This window comes from Oncorhynchus keta, chromosome 30 (genome assembly GCF_023373465.1).
Source record: "Oncorhynchus keta strain PuntledgeMale-10-30-2019 chromosome 30, Oket_V2, whole genome shotgun sequence".
Classification (NCBI taxonomy): domain Eukaryota; kingdom Metazoa; phylum Chordata; class Actinopteri; order Salmoniformes; family Salmonidae; genus Oncorhynchus; species Oncorhynchus keta.
Window position 1 is genome coordinate 31220255 of NC_068450.1, and position 25405 is coordinate 31245659.

The 25405-nt window shown below is 44.5% G+C and overlaps 4 protein-coding genes across 4 annotated transcripts; all 4 read right to left on the reverse strand.

The window, feature by feature from the left end:
- Positions 1–486: 486 nt before the first annotated feature.
- Positions 487–5015, reverse strand: LOC118370750 (protocadherin gamma-C5-like). Its single transcript, XM_035755860.2, has one exon. The coding sequence runs from the start codon at positions 3004–3006 to the stop codon at positions 487–489; it is 2520 nt and encodes an 839-aa protein (XP_035611753.2). The 5' UTR covers positions 3007–5015.
- A 10869-nt stretch (positions 5016–15884) lies between these two features.
- LOC118372125 (protocadherin gamma-A11-like) lies at positions 15885–18946 on the reverse strand. The gene has a single exon (XM_035757889.2). It carries the CDS (start codon positions 18944–18946, stop codon positions 16490–16492), a length of 2457 nt encoding a protein of 818 aa, XP_035613782.2. The 3' UTR covers positions 15885–16489.
- A 483-nt stretch (positions 18947–19429) lies between these two features.
- LOC118372111 (protocadherin beta-16-like) lies at positions 19430–22476 on the reverse strand. Its single transcript, XM_052488226.1, has one exon. It carries the CDS (start codon positions 21900–21902, stop codon positions 19437–19439), a length of 2466 nt encoding a protein of 821 aa, XP_052344186.1. The 5' UTR covers positions 21903–22476; the 3' UTR covers positions 19430–19436.
- Positions 22477–22682: 206 nt separating this feature from the next.
- Positions 22683–25358, reverse strand: LOC127913765 (protocadherin beta-16-like). Its single transcript, XM_052487008.1, has one exon. The coding sequence runs from the start codon at positions 25092–25094 to the stop codon at positions 22683–22685; it is 2412 nt and encodes an 803-aa protein (XP_052342968.1). The 5' UTR covers positions 25095–25358.
- Between the last annotated feature and the right edge of the window lie 47 nt (positions 25359–25405).

Here is a 25405-nt window from a genome sequence, read left to right on the forward strand (position 1 = left end):
AAATTAGCCTCTCTTTGCCATCGCGGCCACAAAAACAACACAGTTCATTTCAAAGGGAATGTCGCTGTCCATGGTGCTGAAACCCTCAGCCTCTATAAACCAGTCAGACTGAAACATAATCATGCCCAACACGCACTACAGACAGTAACAATAGTTTTTACACTGTCTCTGAGGATTACAACCAAGATTCAAATCATTCAGCTATTTAGAAATCATAGTGAAATCATACAGCAAATGATCTAACGTGGATACACCAAAAGTATGGAACAATTGCGGTGTTTTGTTCAATGAATTGACAAAACACTGCTTGAATTCTAAGTTTCACTCCGACTTCAGATGCACAGCAGTTAGTAACTATGCATTTACTGGCTTTAGGGCGTGACATATGGAGTCTCAAAATGGACCTACCATTATATTCCATCATTGTAAAGGAAACTACTATCAGAGGAACAAGTTGAGATTTGGTAAATGTTGAAATACAAACTACTATACGTCACAAAACAGTCTACATTCGAATATCATAACCATCACAATCAACAACAGTTCACTGCTCACCTGCTGGCTCTCAAAGGTCCAGGCGCTGTCGGGTAAAGACGCGTCTAGAACGTTGATCATCTCCTTAAAGTCAGTGGTGCTGCTGGGCTTAACGAAGGTGAAATCACTGAACTCTGACATGGGAGAGAGACAGGACCTGAAGGACTGACTCTGAGACAACATGTCCCCTCCCAGGACCTCTACGTACTTAATAGGCCCGTCAGTGTTGAGCTGGATCTGCAGGTTTCTATTGGGGTTATTGTAGCCGTCCAAATCGTCCAGTCTCATGCAGCAACTACCGCTGCTCCTGCTGTTTCTAACGCACTTGACCACTAACATGACAAAAGTCACCAGAGACAGCATGGACACCGAGGCCAGAGAGAGGATCAAATACAGGGTGATTCTCCCGCTTTTCTTGCCGGGCTCTGGCGCTTTCTGCCGGAGGTCCAAGATGGGTTCTTGGAGCCCGTCCTCTACCAGTATGGCCAATGTGACCGTGGAAGACTGTACTGGTTCCCCGTCGTCCTTTATCTCTATAAGCAGCCTCTGAGAGGAGTCGTCCTGCTCGGACACAGAGCGTTTTGTCCTTACTTCTCCTGTGTAAAGATTGACATTGAACAGAGACACATCTGTGGCCCCCGCCAGTTTATACGAGATCCAGGCGTTATGACCCGAGTCTGCGTCCACGGCCGTTACCTTAGTAACCAGGTGGCCTGCTTTAGAAGAGCGGGGCATCTTCTGGTGAGAGAGCGAGCCCAGGGCAGCGGAGGGGTAAATAACAGCGGGGACATTGTCGTTCTGGTCCAGGATAAAAACATGGACAGTGGCGTTGCTGCTCAGAGACGGAGAGCCGTGGTCCTTTGCCTGCACCAGAATCTGAAACACCTTCAGTGTCTCATAGTCAAACGAGTGCATGCTGTAGATGCTGCCGTTATCAGAGTTTATATACACATAGGAGGATACAGACAAGCCCTGCACTTTGGAGTCTAGGATGGAGTAAGAGATTTTGGCATTATCCCCGAAATCCAGGTCAGATGCAGATACTGAGGAGAGCATGGAGCCTGGTAGTCCATTCTCTTTTAAATAGACATCATAGGAGGACTGAGTGAATTTAGGGGAGTTGTCGTTGACATCAATGATACTGACAGGTATAGTTTTCTTGGTAGTCAGGGGAGAGGAGCCCGAATCAATGGCTGTTATCTCAATGTTATACTCTGAGAAGCTCTCTCGGTCTAAAACACCACTGGTGACCAGTGCGTAATTATTAGAAAATGACGGTTTCAGATTAAAAGGATAGTCTCGCGGGAGTTGTAACGTTACGTTACCGTTATTCCCGGAGTCTTGGTCTCGGGCACTAATCAAAGCAACTACTGTGCCACTGGGTGCGTCTTCGCGCAACGGACTCGGCTTGGAGGTCAAAATTATTTCAGGAGGGTTGTCGTTCACGTCAACTACCTCCACCCGAACACTACATTGTCCCTCCATTTCCGGAGTGCCGTTATCTTTTGCATTGATATCAATTTCATATGTAGCAGCATTTTCGAAATCTAATTCTCCTTTCAAAAACATCTCCCCTGTGTCTGAATCAATGTCAAATATAGAAAGCACAGCATTCGGGGTGCGCTCACCAAATGAATACTTCACCTCCCCATTTTGAACATCGTCTACGTCTATCGCTTTAAGTTTGACCATAAAAGTACCTTTTGGACTATTTTCGTGCATGGAAACCTTGTACAATGCCTTTTCAAATACTGGAAAATTGTCGTTTACATCAAGCACTGTAATAGTTATCTGTGACGTCCCGGATCTGACAGGACTCCCCCCATCTAGTGCAGTTAATAGTAGCTGATGGACAGCTTGTTTCTCTCGATCTAGAGGTTTTTCTAATACTAACTCTGGGGCTTTTCTTCCATTACTAAGGTCTTTTACCTTTAAACTAAAGCACTCGTCTTTACTAATTGTGTAATACTTGAGTGCGTTACTTCCCACATCTGGGTCCTCTGCGCTCTCCAAAGAAAATCGCCTACCTACAACAACAGATTCAGCTATTTTCAACGTGAGTTCATTTGTTATAAAATTTGGTGTATTGTCATTTATGTCTCGTATTTCCACCTCAATTCGATACAACTGTAACGGGTTCTCAATGACAACCTGCAGAGGTAAAACGCAGCTGGCGCTTTGTCCACATACAGTCTCTCTATCTATTCTCTCATTGACGATCAGCTCGCCCTTCCCCGCATCCACACTGAAGTACTGCTTACCAGCCTCAGAAGCGACACGCAGTTTACGGTCAAATATCTCAGATAGTCCCAAACCCAGATCTTTGGCTAGATTTCCCACCACAGAGCCCTGTTTCAGTTCCTCCGGGATGGTGTAGCGAGTCTGTCCGTCTATTGTACTCCACAAGAGAAATAAATGATGCCACCAAAGAGCCAGCCATCTCCAGTCTCGGTATCCCATTCTCTTTGTCATTCCTGATCCGTTATAATACCATTCACACTTAAATACTGTCCAGAACAAAGAGCTTCATATCAAAATACCTCCCCAGAATACATATTTCATTAAGCATTATTTCGTTAATTTTGCATCACGATAAGGATGTGTTTAGAGGATGTTGTATCTCCGTGTGTATGACTGCGTCCCCCTCTCTTCTCCAGCTCAGAATATTGTAAGGGTTAAGGTACTGAGGCTAGGGGGAGGGAGTAGATCTCTTTGAACAGTTCTGCACGCTATTGGTGCACAGCGTGCATCTCTAACACCCAATGAGAGGCCAAAATAACAGACCTTTTAAAGCCAGAGCAGCATCCAGGAGCTGTCCAAGCGCTCTGACAGAGCGAGAGAGAGTGAAAGACTGTATTTTCCATTGAACAATAATACATTGTCTATATTGATGTGAAAAATATTATGGAGAGTCCAGAGCTAGGTTATATTTAAGAATTCATACGTGTGAAGCTGGCGTCGGAAATATCGTGTGATTTTGCGCACAGATACCAACACATTGGCATTCCAATAGAGCCCCTTGCTTGGAAGAAAATACATTTGACTAGATCTCTTATAGTTTACATAAAATAATAATTGAGTGGCAGAAAAAATATATCAAAATATCTCTAAATTCGGTGACCAAGTTATTCATTATTTATCAACCGAGCTTTGTTCTGAACCTAAAATAACACGCATGGATTTGTGCAATGTTGAAACAAAACAGTGGTGCTGCTGGGCTTAACGAAGGTGAAATCACTGAACTCTGACATGGCAGAGAGACAGGACCTGAAGGACTGACTCTGAGACAACATGTCCCCTCCCAGGACCTCTACGTACTTAATAGGCCCGTCAGTGTAGAGCTGGATCTGCAGATGTCTGTGTCACACAGGAGGACACAGACACGTCCTGCACGTTGGAGTCTAGGACGGAGTAGGAGATCTTGACACAACCCCCCAGGTCTGGATCAGTAACGGAGGTTGAAAATAATATTTTCCCCGGTGTGTAATTGTCTTTTACATACACTGGGTAGGAAGGCTGAGAGAATAGCGGCAGATTGTCATTCACATCTAACACATCAACAGTGATAGTTTTCTTGCTGGATAGAGGGTTTTCTCTTGAATCACTAGCACTGATCTCTATACTGGGAGTGACGCTCACTGTCAAGAGGTGCGTAAGTTACCGGTGCATAATGCTTGGATACGGACGGGTTCAATTTGAATGGAGACGCTTTTACCCGTAAAATCACAGTGACGTGAGCAACATTTTCGTTAAGAATAGCCTCATAAAGCTGTCTCCCAAACAGTGGTGCGTTATCGTTAATATCAAGCACCCTAATACTAGTCTCAGAGGTTCCTGAATGTTGTCCCATCACAGTGGTTTTTGTTCGTTAATGTTAATGCGGTAAGAGAGTATTGTTTTTGCAGCTCCACCAGAATACAGTGCACTTTCGAGTGGAAATCGTGAGCCTGGGTTTGCTGACTCTACAATCTTCAGCCCCCTTTTTTCCACAAGAAAACAGGGAGAAATGTAATTAATATCCCCCTGCATTTGAATCTCGACTCAGTGCAGCTGCAAATGACTTTATATCACTATCTCCAAAGGCAATAGACACGGAACTCTTTGTCCACACATATCCTCTCTGTCTATCCTCTCACTGACGACCAGCTCTCCAAATCCACTCTGAAATCCTGCTTACCAGCCTCCGAGGTTATCCGTACTTTACGATGGTAAATCTCAGATAGTCCCAACCCCAGATCTTTGGCTAGATTTCCTACCACAGAGCCCTATTTCAGTTCCTCCGGGATGATGATGTCCTTATGTGGTCCTTCTGTAGCACAGTTGGTAGAGCATGGCGCTTGTAACGCCAGGGTAGTGGGTTCGATTCCCGGGACCACCCATACGTAGAATGTATGCACACATGACTGTAAATCGCTTTGGATAAAAGCGTCTGCTAAATGGCATATATATTATATATTATTATATGTTATTATTATTATATATGTAGCGAGTCTGTCCATCTATTGTAACCAACAAGAAAAAGACACGATGACACCATAGCAGCACCTGCCACACACCCAGTCTATTCCACATGGTTCCACAACAGATCAAAACCTTTATATGATTCCAGCCAACATTCGGCCTCTCGCAGGAGTGGTAATAACCAATCAGTAATCCAAAGTGTCTCATATTCTACAGTGATGGGGAAGCTTTTTGTAGATATCTTTGTACCGTTCTGCGCGCTATTGATGCACAGCATCTAATGAGTTAAACAACAGGATTCAGCTGTCATTTATAGCTACAGTGAACATTTCATTACGTGGGAAACCGATGAAGCACCATAGCAATTCAACATGAGAATAAATATCATTATCAGCTGGTGAAGGATCTAAATGTTCTTATTAAATTGTTATAAATTAATTACAGATGGAATACTAGTATGTGCACAGCTGTACTGTAAATCATTGCAGCGTTAGAAGAGGTATTATAGGTTGTAAAGTGGTGGTTCCAAAACTCTAAGTATCATACGGGCTCGGGCTCAATGCTTACTGATGTCTGTGTGGGAGACTAAGGCTCTCCGTTGCCGTCCTGTGGCAACAGAAAGTAGGCGCAGCACAGCCTGAGTACGTCATAAGAGCAACCCACGTGGCTCCGAATATAAATACATCCCACAAGCCGTCTTAAAGATATCTGCATGAGGTCTGAAGAGCAAATGAAAAGAGACGGGAAGCGGAGATCGCTCTCCCACACAATTCACTGGCTTATTTCCATGACATCAACTCATTACCTGAGAGCTGAATAGACCGCCCTAATATTTGTGATTTGGACATATTCTATCGACACTTTTTTTTGGTCGACCACTAATCCGGTCTAGGAGATTAAAGGGTTGCGCGGTTTCGTCATCCCTGGAGGTCTGCCTAGCAACACTGGCATCTGACGGAATTATTTATATCCGCAATGAAAAAAAAGCAAAACCTCCAGTGAAAGCAAACGCTATATTATTATACAAATCACAAGCCGTAGCTTACATCATATCACAATAGTGCAACGAATGTATCTAAATATGAAAACAATATATCAGTTTTGCTATTAGATAATCCGAGTTTGACAGAACGACGAAGGTTGGTAGGGAGAGCGAGAGAGGGAGGGGGAACGCGCCTCCATTGAGCTCTGAAGCGAGTTTCAGCACCACACGGGTGGACAGCCCCACACAAGCGGCCAGCTCGCGCTGCTGCTGAAATGTGGGCGACCGCGTGGTGGCTGCTGCACAGACAGTCCTTCCCAAAACAAAGACTTTCGAAAACACAACCACAGCATACCCTTGCTAACCTCCTCTTCTCTCTCGATTCAAACAGAAAAACGTTCTGCCTTAATAAACAATCCAAGTGTTTCCAATAACAATTTTGATCGAGCAAATCATTTTGTTTTATAAACCTATTCATTTTAACGCACTGCCAAATCAGGTGCCGAAAGCAGTTATTGTAGGCTACCTACGCCACAACATACTTACGCATAAAAACATTTAGTGACCTAGGATATACATCGTGTTTGAACTTCCATCATACTCTGATCGTTGTCAGATTCGTTCTGACGTGCCTACACGGAGTCAGTATAGAGATTTAGCCTATATGTCTATATATCTATATGTCCTTATAGACTGTCTCTACATTGCAACGCTTTCAAACGGATCTGCCAACATATAGTATCTGGTATCCACACAACATCCACCCATATAATGAAGGGCTCCAGCCTTATATTCAGCCCCTTTCCTTTGCTTGGAACTGTGAATTACATGTCAATGTATAGTTTATTATATGCAAATGATATACAGTAAATCTTCCCAGCTATTGGTGGAATGACACTCAGTGCTGGGTGCCACTGTATATGCGGATCATAAAGGTGCTTCGTTGTCTTACTTTGTCCTGTTTATGAGGTCATTTCAGTCAGTAAGGTCATGGAGATGTGCACTGTATGTGAGTTGGGATGGTGGAGTCCCTCTAACTTAAAGTATTTCTTACCTTATTTGGAGAGCAACAGAAGACATGTCCACAACAGCAGCAAAGGAGAGACATGGAAGAGAAGAACAGAGAGACAAAAGAGACGTGGGTCAGCACACGTCTTGGGACAGACACATCCCTGATACTTACCGTTCACCTTTACAGCGGCAGTGGAGCCTTGACGGACTCCAGAGTGGGTGACAGGGATGATCTGCATTGTGATACCTATGACATTTGGCCAAATGATGATGTTCCCAGAACACATCTGCCGTGTGAACGGGTTGTGTGCATCAAAGAAAGGTCTGCTAATATCAAAACAATACAAATAATACATGTGTCTGCTATATGTGAGGTGTGCTTCTTTGTTCACACAGAGAGAGAGACAGAGAGAGACAGAGACAGACAGAGAGACAGACAGAGAGACAGACAGAGAGAGAGACAGACAGAGACAGACAGAGACAGACAGAGACAGACAGAGAGACAGACAGAGACAGACAGAGACAGACAGAGAGAGAGACAGAGACAGAGACAGACAGACAGAGACAGACAGAGACAGACAGACAGAGAGACAACAGAGACAGACAGAGAGAGAGAGAGACAGACAGAGACAGAGACAGACAGAGACAGACAAACAGAGACAGAGAGAGAGAGACAGACAGAGACAGACACAGACAGAGACAGACAAACAGAGACAGAGAGAGAGAGACAGACAGAGACAGACACAGACATACAGACAGACACAGACAGACAGACACAGACAGACAGACAGACAGACAGAGACAGAGAGAGCGAGTGCGAGAACAGATCCTCACAAGAATCTGAAGTCAAATGTCTACTGATGATCTGGTGCTTTTGTCCCCAACCAAGGAGGGCCTACAGCAGCACCTAGATCTTCTGCACAGATTCTGTCAGACCTGGGCCCTGACAGTAAATCTCAGTAAGACAAAAATAATGGTGTTCCAAAAAAGGTCCAGTTGCCAGGACCACAAATACAAATTCCATCTAGACACCGTTGCCCTAGAGCACACAAAAACCTATACATACCTTGGCCTAAACATCAGCGCCACAGGTAACTTCCACAAAGCTGTGAACGATCTGAGAGACCAGGCAAGAGGGCTATATGTGTCATCAAAAGGAACATAAAATTCCACATACCAATTAGGATCTGGCAAAAAATACTCAAATCAGTTCTAGACCCATTTGCCCTATATGGTCGTGAGGTCTGGGGTCCGCTCACCAACCAAAACTTCACTAAATAGGACAAACATCAAATTGAGACTGCATGAATATCCTCAGTGTACAACGTAAAACACAAAATAATACATTCAGAGCAGAATTAGGCCGATATTCGCTATGATCAAAATCCAGAAAAGAGCTGTACAATTTTACAACCACCTAAAAGGAGGCGATTCCCAAACCTTTCATAACAAAGTCATTACCTACTGAGAGATGAACCTGGAGAAGAGTCCCCCTAAGCAAGCTGGTCGTGGGCCTCAGTTCACAAACACAAACAGACCCCACAGAGCCCCAGTACAGCAACACAATTAGACAATTTGTTTAATGAGAAAACAAAAATATAAATTACTCTACACATTGGAAATAATTAACAATTAGCAAACTAGAATGATATTTGGCCCTAAACAGAGAGTACACAGTGGTAGAATACCTGACCACTATGACTGACCCAAAATTAAGGAAAACTTTGACTATGTCCAGACTCAGTGAGCATAGCCTTGCTATTGGGAAAGGTCGCCGTAGGCAGACCTGGCTCTCAAGAGGAGAAAGGCTACAACATGAGGTGGAAACTGAGCTGCACTTCCTAACCTCCTGCCAAATGTATGACCATATTAGAGACACATATTTCCCTCAGATTACACAGATCCACAAAGAATTTGAAAACAAATCAAATTTTGATAAACTCCCATATCTATTGGGTGAAATACCACAGTGTGCCATCACAGCAGCAAGATGTGTGACCTGTTGTCACAAGAAAAGGACAACCAGTGAAGAACAAACACCATTGTAAATACAACCCATGTGTATGCTAATTTATTTTCCATTTTGTACTTTAACTATTTGCACATCGTTACAACACTGTATGTAGACATCATATATTTGTAATGTCTTTATTCTTTTTGAACTTCTGTGAGTGTAATGTTTACTGCTAATTGTTATTGTTTATTTTTCACTTGAGTTTTTTTGTTGATGTATCTAGTTCACTTGCTTTGGCAATGTAAATATGTGTTTCCCATGACAATAAAGGTGATTGAATAGAGAGGGTGGATACAGAGGACAAGACTTAATGAAAGAGAAATACAACACCCTTATTGACCCAGCCTCTCTAAAACAGGAGTGCGAACAGTGGGGTTGATCATCATCTGCATGTCCCAGACAGGATACTGATAGCCCCATTTAAGGAGGACTGAGGTTGTGTCCAATATGGCTCCCTATTCCCTGTCGTGCACTACTTTGACCAGAGTTCTATGCAAACCTGGTCCAAAGTAGTGCACTATATTGGGAATAGGCTGCCATTTCATGATGCTGCAGTACAGGACGTTGCCATGCTGCAGAGGAACACAGGAACAGCAGGTGCACTCGAGGAGATGCCCAGGGATGATGTATTCTTTATTAATGACATGCTTTCACACTGTGCGTCTGATAGAGGAACAGAGCTTGTGGTACTGTGTGTTACACATTGATAACCACTATGATACACACACAAGAATGCACATGTAGCAGTCAATAGAAAATCTATGTATAGCCTGTGATCAAAGGAAACAACATCTACAGAGCCTTGAGGGTTTAGTTCAGACAGCGCTTTCACACTCCAAGTCAGAGCAACAGGGAGGTGAAACCGTGAAAGGTGTTCAGGGCAGCGTCCATCTTCTGGAAACAGAGAGGTAGAGCCTTCAACATACCCCCACGCCACCGTGTCATACACCCTCTCTCCCACCAATCCAACTCTGAGCCCAAGGACACTGCACCTCTGTGTCCTAAACAGGGGTGCGTCTGCCCTCTTTAAAGCCCACAGCTGCCTGTATCCCATCAGACAGCAGACACTGCATCTGCTGATGCCCCCTTGTGTACCGCACCACAATGGTACAGTCCTGACAGTGAGTCAGCTTGTTGCTACGGCAACACATCCCACCTCTCTTCCTGAGAGTGGAAAAAACCGAAGTATGTAGAAAACAGAATGGAGGGGAGAAGAGAGAAAGGAAGGGTGATAGGGTGTCTAAAAGGTTCCTCATACACTGTACAGTCCTCTCTTCTAATCATTCATCACTTACCAAGGCACCAATACAATTAGTAGCGTATCTAAGTTAAGAATGTAGAGGCTTGTGGACAGCAGCAATAACCTACTGACCAGTTACATCAAGAGACCAGAGGGAGAAAGAGCTCCTCTGATAAACACAACACAGGTGTGACTTTGGACACCCAAATGCATCCATGGTTTTATGCACACAGTACAAAATGTTTTGGAACGGCCAGAGGAGATCTCGCTCTCCCTCTTCCTCCTCCAGCTCTCTCACACTCACTGAATCAGAACGGTGCAGCTGGAAAGAGGGGAGGGGAGAGAAGCAGAGAATCAACGAGATCAGGAAGAAAAAGGAGAGGACCAACAAATCTAGAATGCCTTACAGAGGAAACAGCTAACCAAAAGGCCTTTGCCACAAACATACATGTTGAACCATCCCCAAAATGATTATCGCTGCCACCACTACTTTTATCCACGGACATCATCACTGGTAATGATCATGACAATAATGACATTGAGACTATTAACAATAACCATCATTGTGATTGTGATCACATGACTAATCATATTGACTATATGCAGTAGCCATTTAGTGCATACTAGCGCTTTCTTCCTGCTAGTGTTGTGTCAGGGCTTAGCCTCAGACTCACAGCAAAATGGCTGCAGTGAGTCTATCCAGCCTGACAGATCAGAACATGGTCACACACCACCGCCCACATGCCCTGACCTCAGGACTATCACCTAGTGTGTGTGTGTGTGCATCGCGGAGTGTGTATCATGTGAATGTCTGTGACTCAGATGACGTGTAACAGTACGTGACGTGCCATACAATTCTGGCTGAGCCTTTACTGTTACACTGGCCTGTATAGTCCCTGGTATGATCCATTCCAGAGGAGCAGCGAGCCCAGAATCACTGGGCATCACTACTGGAACAGTAACACAAATAACACACAATTGAAACACACAACTCAATCTGGGGCATACAAGAGCACCTGGACCTAAGAGTAATATAACAGGTGAATGTAGTCCTTCATATACACTGAGTGTACAAAACATTATGAACACCTTCCTAATCTTGAGTTGCACCCCCATTTGCCCTCAGAACAGACTCAATTTGTCGGGGCATGAACTCTACAAGGTGTCGAAAGCGTTCCACAGGGATGCTGGCCCATGTTGACTCCAATGCTTCCCACAGTTGTGTCAAGTTGGCTAGATGTCCTTTGGGTGTTGGACCATTCTTGATACACACGGAAAACTGTTGAGAGTGAAAAACCCAGCAGTGTTGCAGTGTTGCAGTTCTTGACACTCAAACAGGTGTGCCTGGCACCTACTACCATACCCTGTTCAAATACACTTAAAAATATTGTCTTGCCCTTTCACACGGTGAATGGCACACATACACAATCCATGTCTCAAGGCTTAAAAATCCTTCTTTAACCCGTCCCCTCCCCTCCCCTTCATCTACACTGATTGAAGTGGATTAAACAGATGATCAAAAGTTATGATCAATAAGGGATCAGAACTTTCACCTGGTCAGTCTACATCATGGATGGAGCAGGTGTTCATAATGTTTTGTACACTTAGTATATGTATGTATGTGTATATGTGTATGTGTATGTGTATGTGTATGTGTATGTGTATGTGTATGTGTGTGTGTGTGTATGTATAGGTATGTATGTATAGGTATGTATGTGCCCAGTTCCCTGCACATTGCTCAAAGGGTCAGGCCAGGCCAGGTGAATACTCACAATGCCAATGACTGCTTTGAGCACCTGAGACTCAGTGTTCAGAGGACATCTGCCTCATCATCAGAGCCAAAACTGCCTCTCTTCAGGCCTGCACACTGAATGCACATACACAACATGGCCCCATTTTCATTCAAATGATTGTCCATTGAATGTAGAGAGGCAAAGGAACCTTTGGCTGTAGACTATTGAGACAGCCTGGGACTGTAAGACTGTGCCCCTTGGCCTGTAGGATTGAAGGGCTGTAGGACACGGCAGGGAAAAAGGACATTCTTACTACCAGGCCAGAGAAAACAGAACATCAGATCACCACAGCTGAGAGCCTGAGGGTTTACTGTCATGAATTGAAATAGACTGAGGGTAACGATGATAAGACTCGGGGGTACATGTCAGTAGAAGCAGAGTTGCCTCCCTCCATCCTCAAAACCGTGAACTGAGATGACAGCATACTGTTGGAGTGATTCCACAAGGAAGGATGATTAAAGAAAACGTACACGACATGTTCCCGCTTCTCTGTACTTACATCAGATCACACACAGTCACTACACAGACTTATGGATAGAGCTGACAAACTGTGAGTGTGATCTCAACTCCCCTTAGCAGAATATTTGAGTGTGTGCAGGAGTGTGAGAGAGAGGATAAAGTCACTAACAAATCATCCAGACATCCCTCATATCTAATCAAGGATCTTAATGGGGCAGGGGGAGCAGAGGAATCATATATGTGAGAATCAGAACTTCTAACCCCACTTTCCAGAAGGCTAGATAAGAAGCAAGCACGCACACACGAACACACGCATGCACAGCACACACACGAACACACGCATGCACAGCACACACACGAACACACGCATGCACAGCACACACATGCACACAGCTCAATGCATCCTGATCACCATACACAGCAACCATGCTCAAATACTGCTCAAAGTCCAATGTTAATCTTCAGACAGAGCAACACACTGTAGAGAAACAGCTGCTCACCAGATGACTGGGTCAGTGAGGAAGGAAGTACAGTATTAACAACAGCTGTGGGAAAGCAGTTTCTTCCCTATTCAATGTGGACAGTCACAAGGTCTAGAAACTACAGGGCCTCGGCTCAGGGTGGGATCCAAAATGTCTGCCAAGGCAGGGGACTGCTAAACTCTGCTCCAGAGGACTACAGCCTTGACATACGTCAGCAAACCACTGTTCTACAGTTCAAAGGTCATCCAAGTGGGGATCTGAACCAGAAGCGAGAAGTCATATCCAAGGGTCACCCACACACCATCCACATCTATACACTGGACTGGACCATTCAGGGCTAGACCGAGGGGTGTATGGGTCGGTGGGGTCTGACCCCCACAGAGACACAGTGAGTTCAAGGGTTTATGGTCCATAGTAAAAGCCTTCCTCGCTGACAAGCCTGAGAACCAGGGTTTAGTGGTTAAAAAGTGGTTTAAATGGGTAAAACGGACACAGATGTGGGGTGATAATGATGATAGACTTTTTCCAGAGGGACAGAGGTTTCCTCCATAAAACCTCAAGCGTTTTTGTGTCATGTCAGATGTTTATGAGGCATGTGCTACTCATCTACACAGAAACATTCAACACAAACACATACAAAATGCCTGTGCAGTATGTACACAAACAGACAGCCTGCTGTCTATGCCAGGGCCACACTCCATCTACGGACACTGACTGAAACTACACCACCTCCAGCATTAGATACTATGTCCCCCCATACAATAAAGCCAGCATCATGACCACCTTACTAAGAATTTAACAACATTGACATACAATAGGATCACCACGTTGTGAAAAAGAGTGTGATCATCACCTATTTTATGAGGTAACCTATCAGTTGATGGGACACACTCTTTTCACACCACTTCGATACAAAGTGATTTTCGTGGCAGGTTAGGAGAGCATTTTCGCTATCCCTAACCCCTTTCCTAATCTTAACCTCAGTCTCCTAACCTGCTATGTTAATTATCCTAACATGCTACGAGAAAGTCCCTTCGGTATCGAAGTGCCATGAAAAGAGTGTTTCCAATCGGTTGGCCTGGTGACTTGCTGTGTGTGGCAGTGGCCTGGTGTGTGGGATTAGTATTATGGGCTGCATGTGAGAGACATATGGAGGGCATTTCCTCCCTGTGTGTGTGTTACCCACTACACATGGAGGCCTGTGGGCAATGGAGCTCTAATGACCCCTTTATGATGTCTGTGGTGAGGGAGGAGAAAGAGGGATCAAGGAGCTCTCCTCAGTGATACAAACAACATGTCACTATACTAGCATCATATAGAGGAATCTAGCAGTTTACTCATCTGTCTCTCACTCTCCTTTCAACACAGTAGTTTACTCATCTGTCCCTCTGTCTCTCTCCTTTTAACACAGTAGTTTACTCATCTGTCTCTCTGTCTCTCTCCTTTCAACACAGTAGTTTACTCATCTGTCTCTCTGTCTCTCTCCTTTCAACACAGTAGTTTACTCATCTGTCTCTCTGTCTCTCTCCTTTCAACACAGTAGTTTACTCATCTGTCTCTCTGTCTCTCTCCTTTCAGCACAGTAGTTTACTCATCTGTCTCTCTCCTTTCAACACAGTAGTTTACTCATCTGTCTCTCTCCTTTCAACACAGTAGTTTACTCATCTGTCTCTCTGTCTCTCTCCTTTCAACACAGTAGTTTACTCATCTGTCTCTCTGTCTCTCTCCTTTCAACACAGTAGTTTACTCATCTGTCTCTCTGTCTCTCTCCTTTCAACACAGTAGTTTACTCATCTGTCTCTCTGTCTCTCTCCTTTTAACACAGTAGTTTACTCATCTGTCTCTCTGTCTCTCTCCTTTCAACACAGTAGTTTCCCTGTTTCTATCTTTCCCTGCATCTATCTTTCCCTGAATCTATCTTTCCCTGTTTATATCTTTCCCTGCATCTATCTTTCCCTGTTTCTATCTTTCCCTGCATCTATCTTTCTCTGCATCTATCTTTCCTGCATCTATCTTTCCCTGTTTCTATCTTTCCCTGCATCTTTCTTTCCCTGTTTCTATCTTTCCCTGTATCGAGCCCTGCCTCATTTATATCCACACTCAATTATTTATAGTTATTTATCCATCCCTTTCTACCTTAGAGGTGATGAGGAGCCTATTTCTCTGCAAACACTGCAGCTTGTGGTGCAAAATGGCTGCCGTGCATCACTAACGCAGTGTTGCAGCGCATGAACGGTGGATGAGGCCAGCTACAACACATCTCTTCCCCTCCCCCACACCCTCCCTCTCTCTGGCTCCCTGCTACTGCCTCTCCCCATCCTCATCCTTCTCTCCAACACATTTCCCACCTCTTTCATCTATCTTTCCCTCTACTGTTTATACTCCTCAATCTCCTCTCTATCTTTCTCTCATCTCTTTTGCTCTCTGTTTGTACATGGTTCTTTCCCTGGAACATCAGTAACCTCATTTATAGACACTCAATTATTTAGGTCGGTGTTAAAAATAGTGCATTGAGGTGATGAGGAGATTTCTCTGCAAAAAAGCTTGTGGTGCAAAAGGCCCTAGTGCATCACTCGTCGCGTCCAGCCCAGTGTTGCAGCGCATGAACGGTGGATGAGGCCAGCCCAGTCACATCTCTTCCCCTCCCCCCACCCTCCCTCTCTCCAGCCCAGCCCAGTCTCCCCAGCCTCATCCTCTCTCCAGTCACATTGCCCAGTCCAGCCTCCTCTCTCCAGCCCAGTCTCGTCTCCTCCAGCCCAGCCCAGTCTTGCTCTCATGTACAGTTCAAAGTCAGCCCAGTAACCCAGTTAGAGACAGGAATTTAGTCGGTGTTAAAGTCCAGTGCATTGCCTGTGTGTGAGAGAAAAAAAAGCCCCGTCTGCAGCCCAGTCTCGTCCAGTCTATCCAGACCAGCCCAGCCTCGTCTAGTCCAGCCCAGTCCCGTCTAGTCCAGTCCAGTCTCGTCCAGTCCAGTCCAGTCTCGTCTAGCCCAGTCCAGTCTCGTCTAGTCCAGCCCAGTCTCGTCTAGTCCAGCCCAGTCTCGTCTAGTCCAGCCCAGTCTCATCCAGTCCAGCCCAGTCCAGCCCAGTCTCGTCCAGTCCAGCCCAGTCCAGTCTCGTCCAGCCCAGTCCAGTCTCGTCCAGCCCAGCCCAGTCCAACCCAGTCCAGCCCAGTCCAACCCAGTCCAACCCAGTCCAGCCCAGCCCTTCCTTTGTGTTTCTATATAGCCTTCAGCAGCACTGCTCTCTTTGTCCCTGAATGCATTCCAGAAGATGATTTAATACAGGTTCGCTGCTGTGTTTCACAGGGCAGTCTTTGGCAACACTATAACCTATATTAATTACATAGGCATTATTCCAGAATGAGTATATCGGAATGTGATTGCCTGATGACAGGTACATAGCATGTAACACTGCTAAAGCCAAGACAAAGAAGGTGAGTGTCAAATTGGTAAGTATTTGCTATGTAAGGCCTAATTACTTGTTCTATATTGTTACAATGTAATTATATAGGTTACAGTCGATAATGCATGCTTACCTGATTGTCTGAATCATCAATGATCAGTTTGTCTCTCTGCGCGTGGGGGAGTGTATGTGTTCCGTCCAGACTAATGATGCTCTGACTGTAAGGTCTGACGTATTTCATATCACTCTTTCTGGAGTCAGTCGTTCCACACACATCGTAATTATACACCTGTCTCAGAGTTCCTGTGCCTCCCACGTCTGCGTAAAGGGGCGGGTAGTATGGAATAACTGGGAGATTACCATTTGATTTATAAAACATTTGCTCCCGTCTCCATCTGTAGCATTTCACTGACAGTATGGCTATGATGGATACGATAAAGAGAAAGGAGACAACAGCTAAAGCCAAGACTAAGTAAAAAGTCAGGTTGTCATTGTACTCCTTGTCGTGCGTAAAGTCACTGAACTCCGAGAGCACTTCAGGGAAGCTGTCCGCCACCGCCACGTTAACATTGACTGTAGCTGAACGAGAAGGCTGCCCGTTGTCCTCCACTACAACAGTGAGCCTTTGTTTCACAGCATCTTTATCATTGACTTGGCGTATAGTTCTTATTTCTCCATTCTGTAAACCCACTTCAAACAGCGCCCTGTCTGTCGCTTTCTGCAGTTTATACGAGAGCCAGGCATTCTGTCCAGAGTCCACATCCACAGCCACCACTTTAGTGACAAGATAGCCCACATCTGCTGAACGAGGCACCATTTCAGACACCAGAGAGTTACTAGTCTGCACTGGATACAGAACCTGCGGCGCGTTGTCGTTCTGGTCCTGAATCATTATTTTCACAGTCACATTGCTACTGAGAGGAGGCGAGCCTCCATCTTGCGCTTTTACGCGAATTTGGAACTCTTTTATTTGCTCATAGTCGAAAGAACGCACAGCAAAAAACTCCCCACTCTCTGCATTTACTGAAATGAACGCAGACGCCGACACTCCATTCACTTGATTATCGCCAAGCAAATATGAAATACGCGCGTTGTTGCCAAAGTCTTTGTCGCTGGCCTTGACTGAAAATATTGACATTCCAGGTAAGTTATTCTCAATAACGCAAGCGGTGTATGATTGTCGTGTAAACAGGGGGGCGTTGTCATTCACATCGGATATTTTCAGTGTTACTGTCTTATTCGTGGAAAAAGATGGCGACCCTTCATCTGTGGCTGTTATTGTTATGTCATATTCAGACACAGTTTCACGGTCCAAAGCCTGGTCTGACACTAAACTGTAGAAATTGGAAGAGGATGACTTTATGCGGAAAGGTAAATCTGGACTAATAGAACACTTCACCTGACCGTTTTTACCTGAGTCTGAATCTTTGATATTGAGCATGGCTATGACCGTCTCCGGGGCAGAGTCCTCGGGAATAGGGTTGGAGAATGAAATTATGCTAATCACGGGTGCATTGTCGTTCACGTCAGTAATTTCAATAAGCACTTTACTAGTATCTGTTAACCCCCCGTTGTCTGTCGCCTCTACATCTAGTTCATAATGCCTACATTGTTCGAAATCTAACAGACCACTTATGGTAATCTCACCAGTATGGGCGACTATATTGAATAGAACTGAAGCACCCTCTGTATTTTGAGAAAAGGAATACATCACCTCTCCATTTGTTTCCTGGTCTGCATCAGTGGCGCTCACTGCCAAGACAATCGTTCCCTTTGACGCATTTTCTGCCACGACCACCCTATACAGTGACTGGCCAAATACAGGGGCATTGTCGTTTGCATCTAAGACAATAACATTGATTTTGACAGAGCCAGATTTCTGGGGGGTCCCGCCATCATAAGCAGTTAATATTAGTTTATGCTCTTCCTGTTTTTCTCTATCAAGTGCGCTCTGCAGAACCATTTCCACGTATTTCGTTCCATCAGAGCGAGATAGGGGTTTCAATTGAAAATGATCCGTAGGATTTAGTTGGTATGTTTGGAGAGTATTTAGAGCCACATCGGGATCTTTTGCACCGTCGAGTGAAAAGCGAGTCCCAGGAGCCGCAGATTCACTTATTTGGAAATGCATTTCCTTTTTAGCAAAAGCAGGGGCATTGTCGTTAATATCTAATATTTCCACATCAATTCGATAGAGCTCCATCGGATTTTCAACGATGATCTGAAAATGCAGAGAGCAGGGAGATACTTGGCCGCACAGCTCCTCTCTGTCTATCCTTTCTTTCACCACAAGCGTTCCTTTATCAACATTCAGACCGATGCACTCACTGCTGTCCTCAGTAAAGATCCGCGCTCGACCAGAATTCAACTTTTTTACATCCAAACCCAGATCCTGTACGATATTCCCCACGAGTGAGCCCTTCGCCATCTCCTCCGGGATGGAATAACGGACCTGGGCGCGCGCTACCCTTGCACCACAGAGACAGACAAACAGCATGACCCATGTATTCCATGTCCATATCCGCGAGCTGGTCCGCCCTGCGCCATGACAACAAAGATCGTTCATCTTCAGACTACTCAGCCTGAGAGAAAAAAAACAATACAAAAACGAATGGCTCCACAATAATGAATAGTGCGTCGCCAACACGTCCCAACGATTGTGTGGGCTCTTTTAGGAGACTAGTTCTGATTATACAGACGTTGAGTCCTCTGCGCAGCTTGTGACGCAAAGAAGAGAGGGAGGGTCTACTATCTGAGACGTATATATACTGACACTAACCAACAGCGGCCCTTAGAGCCCTGAATAGATATTGCACAAATATCTGCACAAATATTAGGTTGCCATAAATTGTCGATGTTTGAGATTATATTTATGAGGCAGACATGAAATGATCAAATGTGAAATGTCCAAACCACTACAAACGTCAAAAACCCAATACCATGCGTTTTGTTTGATACTGTCTTGTTTTAATAGGCTAAGAAAAATCGGATGAAATGGTAACAGCACATGAAATGTATGACCTTGCTTTGAAATCGAACGAGATTTATAACCCAAACTATAGCTCTTGACAACGAAAACCTATATGCTGATGATGTAGCCACTTTGTTCTCACCTGGTTTTCCCCATCGTTATTGATCCGTTTGTCCCTCTGCGCGTGGGGGAGTGTCTGTGTTCCGTCCAGACTAATGATGCTCTGACTGTCAGGTCTGACGTATTTCATATCACTCTTTCTGGAGTCAGTCGTTCCACACACATCGTAATTATACACCTGTCTCAGAGTTCCTGTGCCTCCCACGTCTGCGTAAAGGGGCGGGTAGTATGGAATAACTGGGAGATTCCCATTGGATTTGTAAAACATTTGCTCGCGTCTCCATCTGTAGCATTTCACTGACAGTATGGCTATGATAGATACGATAAAGAGAAAGGAGACTACAGATAAAGCCAATACTAAGTAAAAAGTCAGGTTGTCATTGTACTCCTTGTCGTGCGTAAAGTCAGTGAACTCTGAGAGCACTTCAGGGAAGCTGTCCGCCACCGCCACGTTAACATTGACTGTAGCTGAACGAGAGGGCTGCCCGTTGTCCTCCACTACAACAGTGAGCCTTTGTTTCACAGTATCTTTATCATTGACTTGGCGTATAGTTCTTATTTCTCCATTCTGTAAACCCACTTCAAACAGCGCCCTGTCTGTCGCTTTCTGCAGTTTATACGAGAGCCAGGCATTCTGTCCAGAGTCCACATCAACAGCCACCACTTTAGTGACAAGAAATCCCACATCTGCTGAACGAGGCACCATTTCAGCCACCAGAGAGCTGCTAGTCTGGACTGGATACAGAACCTGAGGCGTGTTGTCATTTTGGTCCTGGATCATTATTTTCACAGTCACATTGCTACTGAGTGGAGGAGAGCCTCCATCCTGCGCTTTTACGCGGAACTGGAAATCCTTGATCTGCTCGTAGTCAAAAGAGCGCACTGCATGGATGACTCCACTATCAGCACTAACGGACACATATGAGGAGACGGGCACTCCGTTAACCGAGGAGTCCTCCAGTATGTAAGAAACACGGGCATTCTGGTTCCAGTCAGCGTCTCTGGCTTTCACTGTGAATATAGAGAGGCCCGGTGTGTTGTTTTCTATAATGTAGGCCTCATATGAGCTCCTCTCAAAGACAGGCGCGTTGTCATTCACATCTGATATCTGTAAGGTGAGAGTGACGCTGCTGGAGAGCGAGGGCACTCCCTCATCAGAGCACATCACAATGATGTTATATTCAAATGCTCTTTCTCGATCCAATTCACTGTCAGTTACTAGACTATAGAAGCCAGTGGATGTAGATTTAATGGTAAAGGGCATATTTTGCGTTAAAACACAATTCACCACTCCGTTATTATCAGAGTCTGGGTCGTGGACGCTCATTACAGCTATGACTGTCTGAGAAGGGGAATTTTCTGGTATCGATTTAGAAGTGGACATCATATCAATCAAAGGGCTGTTATCGTTGACGTCCACAATGTCGACAACTAATTTACTGGAATCAGAAAGACCTCCTTTATCTTTTGCTTCTACATCAATCTGATAATGTTTATCGCTTTCATAGTCGACCTTGCCCATCAAACGCACTTCGCCATTACTCTCGTCTATTTCGAATAGGTCCAAAATACCAAGTGTGCTGCTTGATATAGAATATGTGACTAAACCATTTGATCCATGATCTATGTCGGTGGCTCTAACTGTAGTTAATAAAGTACCCTTCTGTGAGTTCTCTACAACACTCGCCGTATATACTGCCTGCGTAAAAACCGGAGCATTGTCGTTTGCATCCAACACATTGACATGAATCTGCACTGTTCCAGACATCTGAGGGTCTCCTCCATCGAGGGCAGTTAACACTAAAGACATCTGCTCCTGTTTCTCTCGATCTAAAGGCTTCTGTAAAACCATCTCTACCTTTTTGCTACCATCAGTTTGACCATGTAATTTTAGACTGAAATTATCAGTTGGATTAAGGGAGTAGCTTTGGAGTCCATTTGCTCCTATATCAGAATCAAATGCTCTCTCCAGCACAAATTTAGCTCCAGTCACAGCTGACTCACTTATTTCGAATTTCATTGAATCTTTTTGGAAAACAGGCGCATTATCATTGATATCAATAATCTCAATTGTGACGTGGTAAAATTCTATTGGATTCTCCAGAATAATTTGAAAATGCAGTGCGCAAGGCGTTGTCTGTCTGCATAGCGCTTCACGGTCTATTATCTCTTTGATAAGAAGAACTCCCCTGTCTTTATCCAACTCGATGTATTCTGCGCTATTTCCAACGTGTATTCGAGCTTTACCTGATTTCAATCGTTTGATATCTAAACCCAGATCCTGCGCTATGTTACCGACTAAAGAGCCTTTCGCCATTTCCTCGGGAATGGAGTAACTGACCTGCCCGTGTACTGAACTGAGAGAGAGGACCGAGATAAACAACAGTACTTGCCGTGTCATTGTTCTGCCCGAAATTTCCCCCTGCGCCATGACACAACAAACACCATAGAATCCGTTCAGTAATTTGCTAAATTCCTTCAAATTTATATCCAGAAAATAAAAAAAAATGTTCTGTCAATAATCCGTACCCACGGAACAAAGGAATAGCAGCTCTGTGTCTCGGTGCTTAGTGTTCTCTGTAACCCGGAACGTGCGCTCTGCATGCTGCTCTTTCTCTCTCTAATATATCGACATGATGGGGGAGGTACTGTTGTAAATCCGCTCTAAAACTGCAACACACTGACCAACAGCGTCCCTCTGAGTTCAATATACTGAACAACAGATCATTAAAAAATAAACACATTCCAACATATTTGGGAAGGTTGAAGTTTCCAAAGGAATAATATTAGCTCTACCATGCTATACACAACATAAGATATATCAACACATTTAGGACAATTGTAAACGTAGATGCCACAGGATGTTGACAAGTAATCTCAAACAAGACACACGTTGCCTTAACATAGCCTACATAACGACAGAACACACATTTCTAAAATCTGACGTATGGTAGTGTGCTTTCCATACAAATATGCAAATCCTGATATAGACTTATGAATGTATTTATTTATGCAAAAAGTCATCATGTTCTTGACAACGATGATTCACTCTTCGTTCCGTTACAGGTCCTCTGTGAAAAAGCCTGAATTGACCAAATTGGAAAAATGTGTCGAATTTCTGAACATGGAACGTTTCCAAATGTAAAGACTCGATGTTACACAGTGAAATGCACTACCCATACAAATATATTTTTAGAAGAAAATTAATGACTCAACTATAACAAACCTCTAGTGGAGAGTCTGGTTCATCCAGGATGTTATTTTCACTCTGCATCCGCTGCATCGTCCCTGTAGAACTGGGGTCCATTATCAGTACGTTCTGACTACAGGGTCTGACGAACTTACAGTCACTCTTTCTGGAGTCAGTCGTCCTGCACACCTCGTAATTGTACACGTGCTGTAGAGTTCCTGTCCCCAAAGTGTCTGCGTAACGCGGTGGATAATACGGAATAACCGGGAGATTGGAATGATAGAGGACGCGAGACTGTCTCCATCTGAATATTTTCACTGATATAATAACCACTAAACATGTGATGAACAGAAATGAGACTACAGCCAAAGCCAAGACTAAGTAAAAAGTCAGGTTGTCATTGTACTCCTTGTCGTGCGTAAAGTCAGTGAACTCCGAGAGCACTTCAGGGAAGCTGTCTGCCACCGCTACGTTAACATTGACTGTAGCTGAACGAGAGGGCTGCCCGTTGTCCTCCACTACAACAGTGAGCCTTTGTTTCACAGCATCTTTATCAGTGACTTGGCGTACAGTTCTTATTTCTCCATTCTGTAAACCCACTTCAAACAGCGCCCTGTCTGTCGCTTTCTGCAGTTTATACGAGAGCCAGGCATTCTGTCCAGAGTCCACATCAACAGCCACCACTTTAGTGACAAGATAGCCCACATCTGCTGAACGAGGCACCATTTCAGCCACCAGAGAGCTGCTAGTCTGGACTGGATACAGAACCTGAGGCGCGTTGTCATTCTGGTCCTGGATCATTATTTTCACAGTCGCATTGCTACTGAGTGGAGGAGAGCCTCCATCCTGCGCTTTTACGCGGAACTGGAAATCCTTGATCTGCTCGTAGTCAAAAGAGCGCACTGCATGGATGACTCCACTATCAACAGTAACGGACACATATGATGAGACAGGCACTCCGTTAACCGAGGAGTCCTCCAGTATGTAAGAAACACGGGCATTCTGGTTCCAGTCAGCGTCTCTGGCTTTCACTGTGAATATAGAGAGGCCCGGTGTGTTGTTTTCTATAATGTAGGCCTCATATGAGCTCCTCTCAAAGACAGGCGCGTTGTCATTCACATCTGATATCTGTAAGGTGAGAGTGACGCTGCTGGAGAGAGAGGGCACTCCCTCATCAGTGCACGTCACAGTGATGTTATATTCAGACGCTCTTTCTCGGTCCAAGCCACTATCAGTTACTAGACTATAGAATCCATTAGATGCAGATGTAATGGTGAAAGGGATGTTCTCATTTATGCCACAGTTAACTTTACCATTACTCTCAGAATCAGGGTCGTTTACGCTCATCATAGCTATTACTGTGTTAGGACGGGAATCCTCTGGTATTATACCGGATTTGGAAATCAAATTGATTAGAGGACTATTGTCATTTACGTCACTGACATCAATTATTATTTTACTTGAGTCCGAGAGACCACCATTATCTATGGCTTCTATATCAATCTGATAACTTCTGAATTTTTCATAATCAACTTGTCCATCTAATATCAAATGACCATCTTCATTTATGTGGAATAACGTTGAAAGACGGTTCATGCTATTTGCAATCACGTAAGACACTTCTCCATTTGTGCCTTTATCTGCATCAGACGCACTAACTGTCGTGACAAACGTTCCTTTTTGTGAATCCTCACTTATTGTTGCCTTATACACTGGTTTGGTAAAAACGGGCGCATTGTCGTTTGCATCCAGCACTGTGACGTGTATCTGCATTGTCCCTGATAGCAGAGGCTCCCCTCCATCCAGAGCAGTCAACAACAGAGACATATGCTCCTGTTTCTCTCGGTCTAGAGGTTTCTGTAAAACCATCTCAACCTTTTTACTCCCATCTGCCTGACTATGCAATTTCAAAACAAAATGATCAGCGTGCTTCAGTGAGTAGCTTTGGAGGCCATTTAAACCAATGTCTGGATCCACTGCTTTCTCTAACATAAATTTCGATCCAGTCACAGCTGACTCGCTGATTTCCAAACGTCGCTCATTCTTTTGAAAAGTGGGAGCGTTGTCGTTTATATCTGTAATCTCTACAGTTACCGGGTATAATTCCATCGGGTTTTCTAAAGTAATCTGAAAATGCAGTGCACAAGGCGTCGTCTGTTCACAAAGCGCTTCACGGTCTATTCTGTCTTTGATGAGGAGAACTCCCCTTTCTTTATTCAGCTCGATGTACTCTACGTTGTCTCCAGTATAAATACGAGCTTTACCTGATTTCAGTCTTTTTATATCTAAACCCAGATCCTGCGCTATGTTACCAACTAAAGAGCCTTTCGCCATTTCCTCGGGAATGGAGTAACTGACCTGCCCGTGTACTGAACTGAGAGAGAGGACCGAGATAAACAACAGTACTTGCCGTGTCATTGTTCTGTCCGACATTTTCTCTGGGATATAAAACACCTTACGTTATAATCCGTTAAGAAATCAGTAATATTCCATTTGTTTCAGTGTCCAAAATCCAGAACAAAAGAATCTCAGCTCGGTGTCTCGGTGCTTAGTGTTCTCTGTAACCCGGACTGTGCGCTCTGCGTGCGGCTCTTTCTCTCTCTAATATATCGACATGATGGGGGAGGTACTGCTGCAAAACTGCTCCAAAACTGCAACACACTGACCAACAGCGGCCCTCTGAGTTCATACGTGTAAACTACACACAGAATATTGAAAACACTTGTGCTCTCCAACCATGCGTA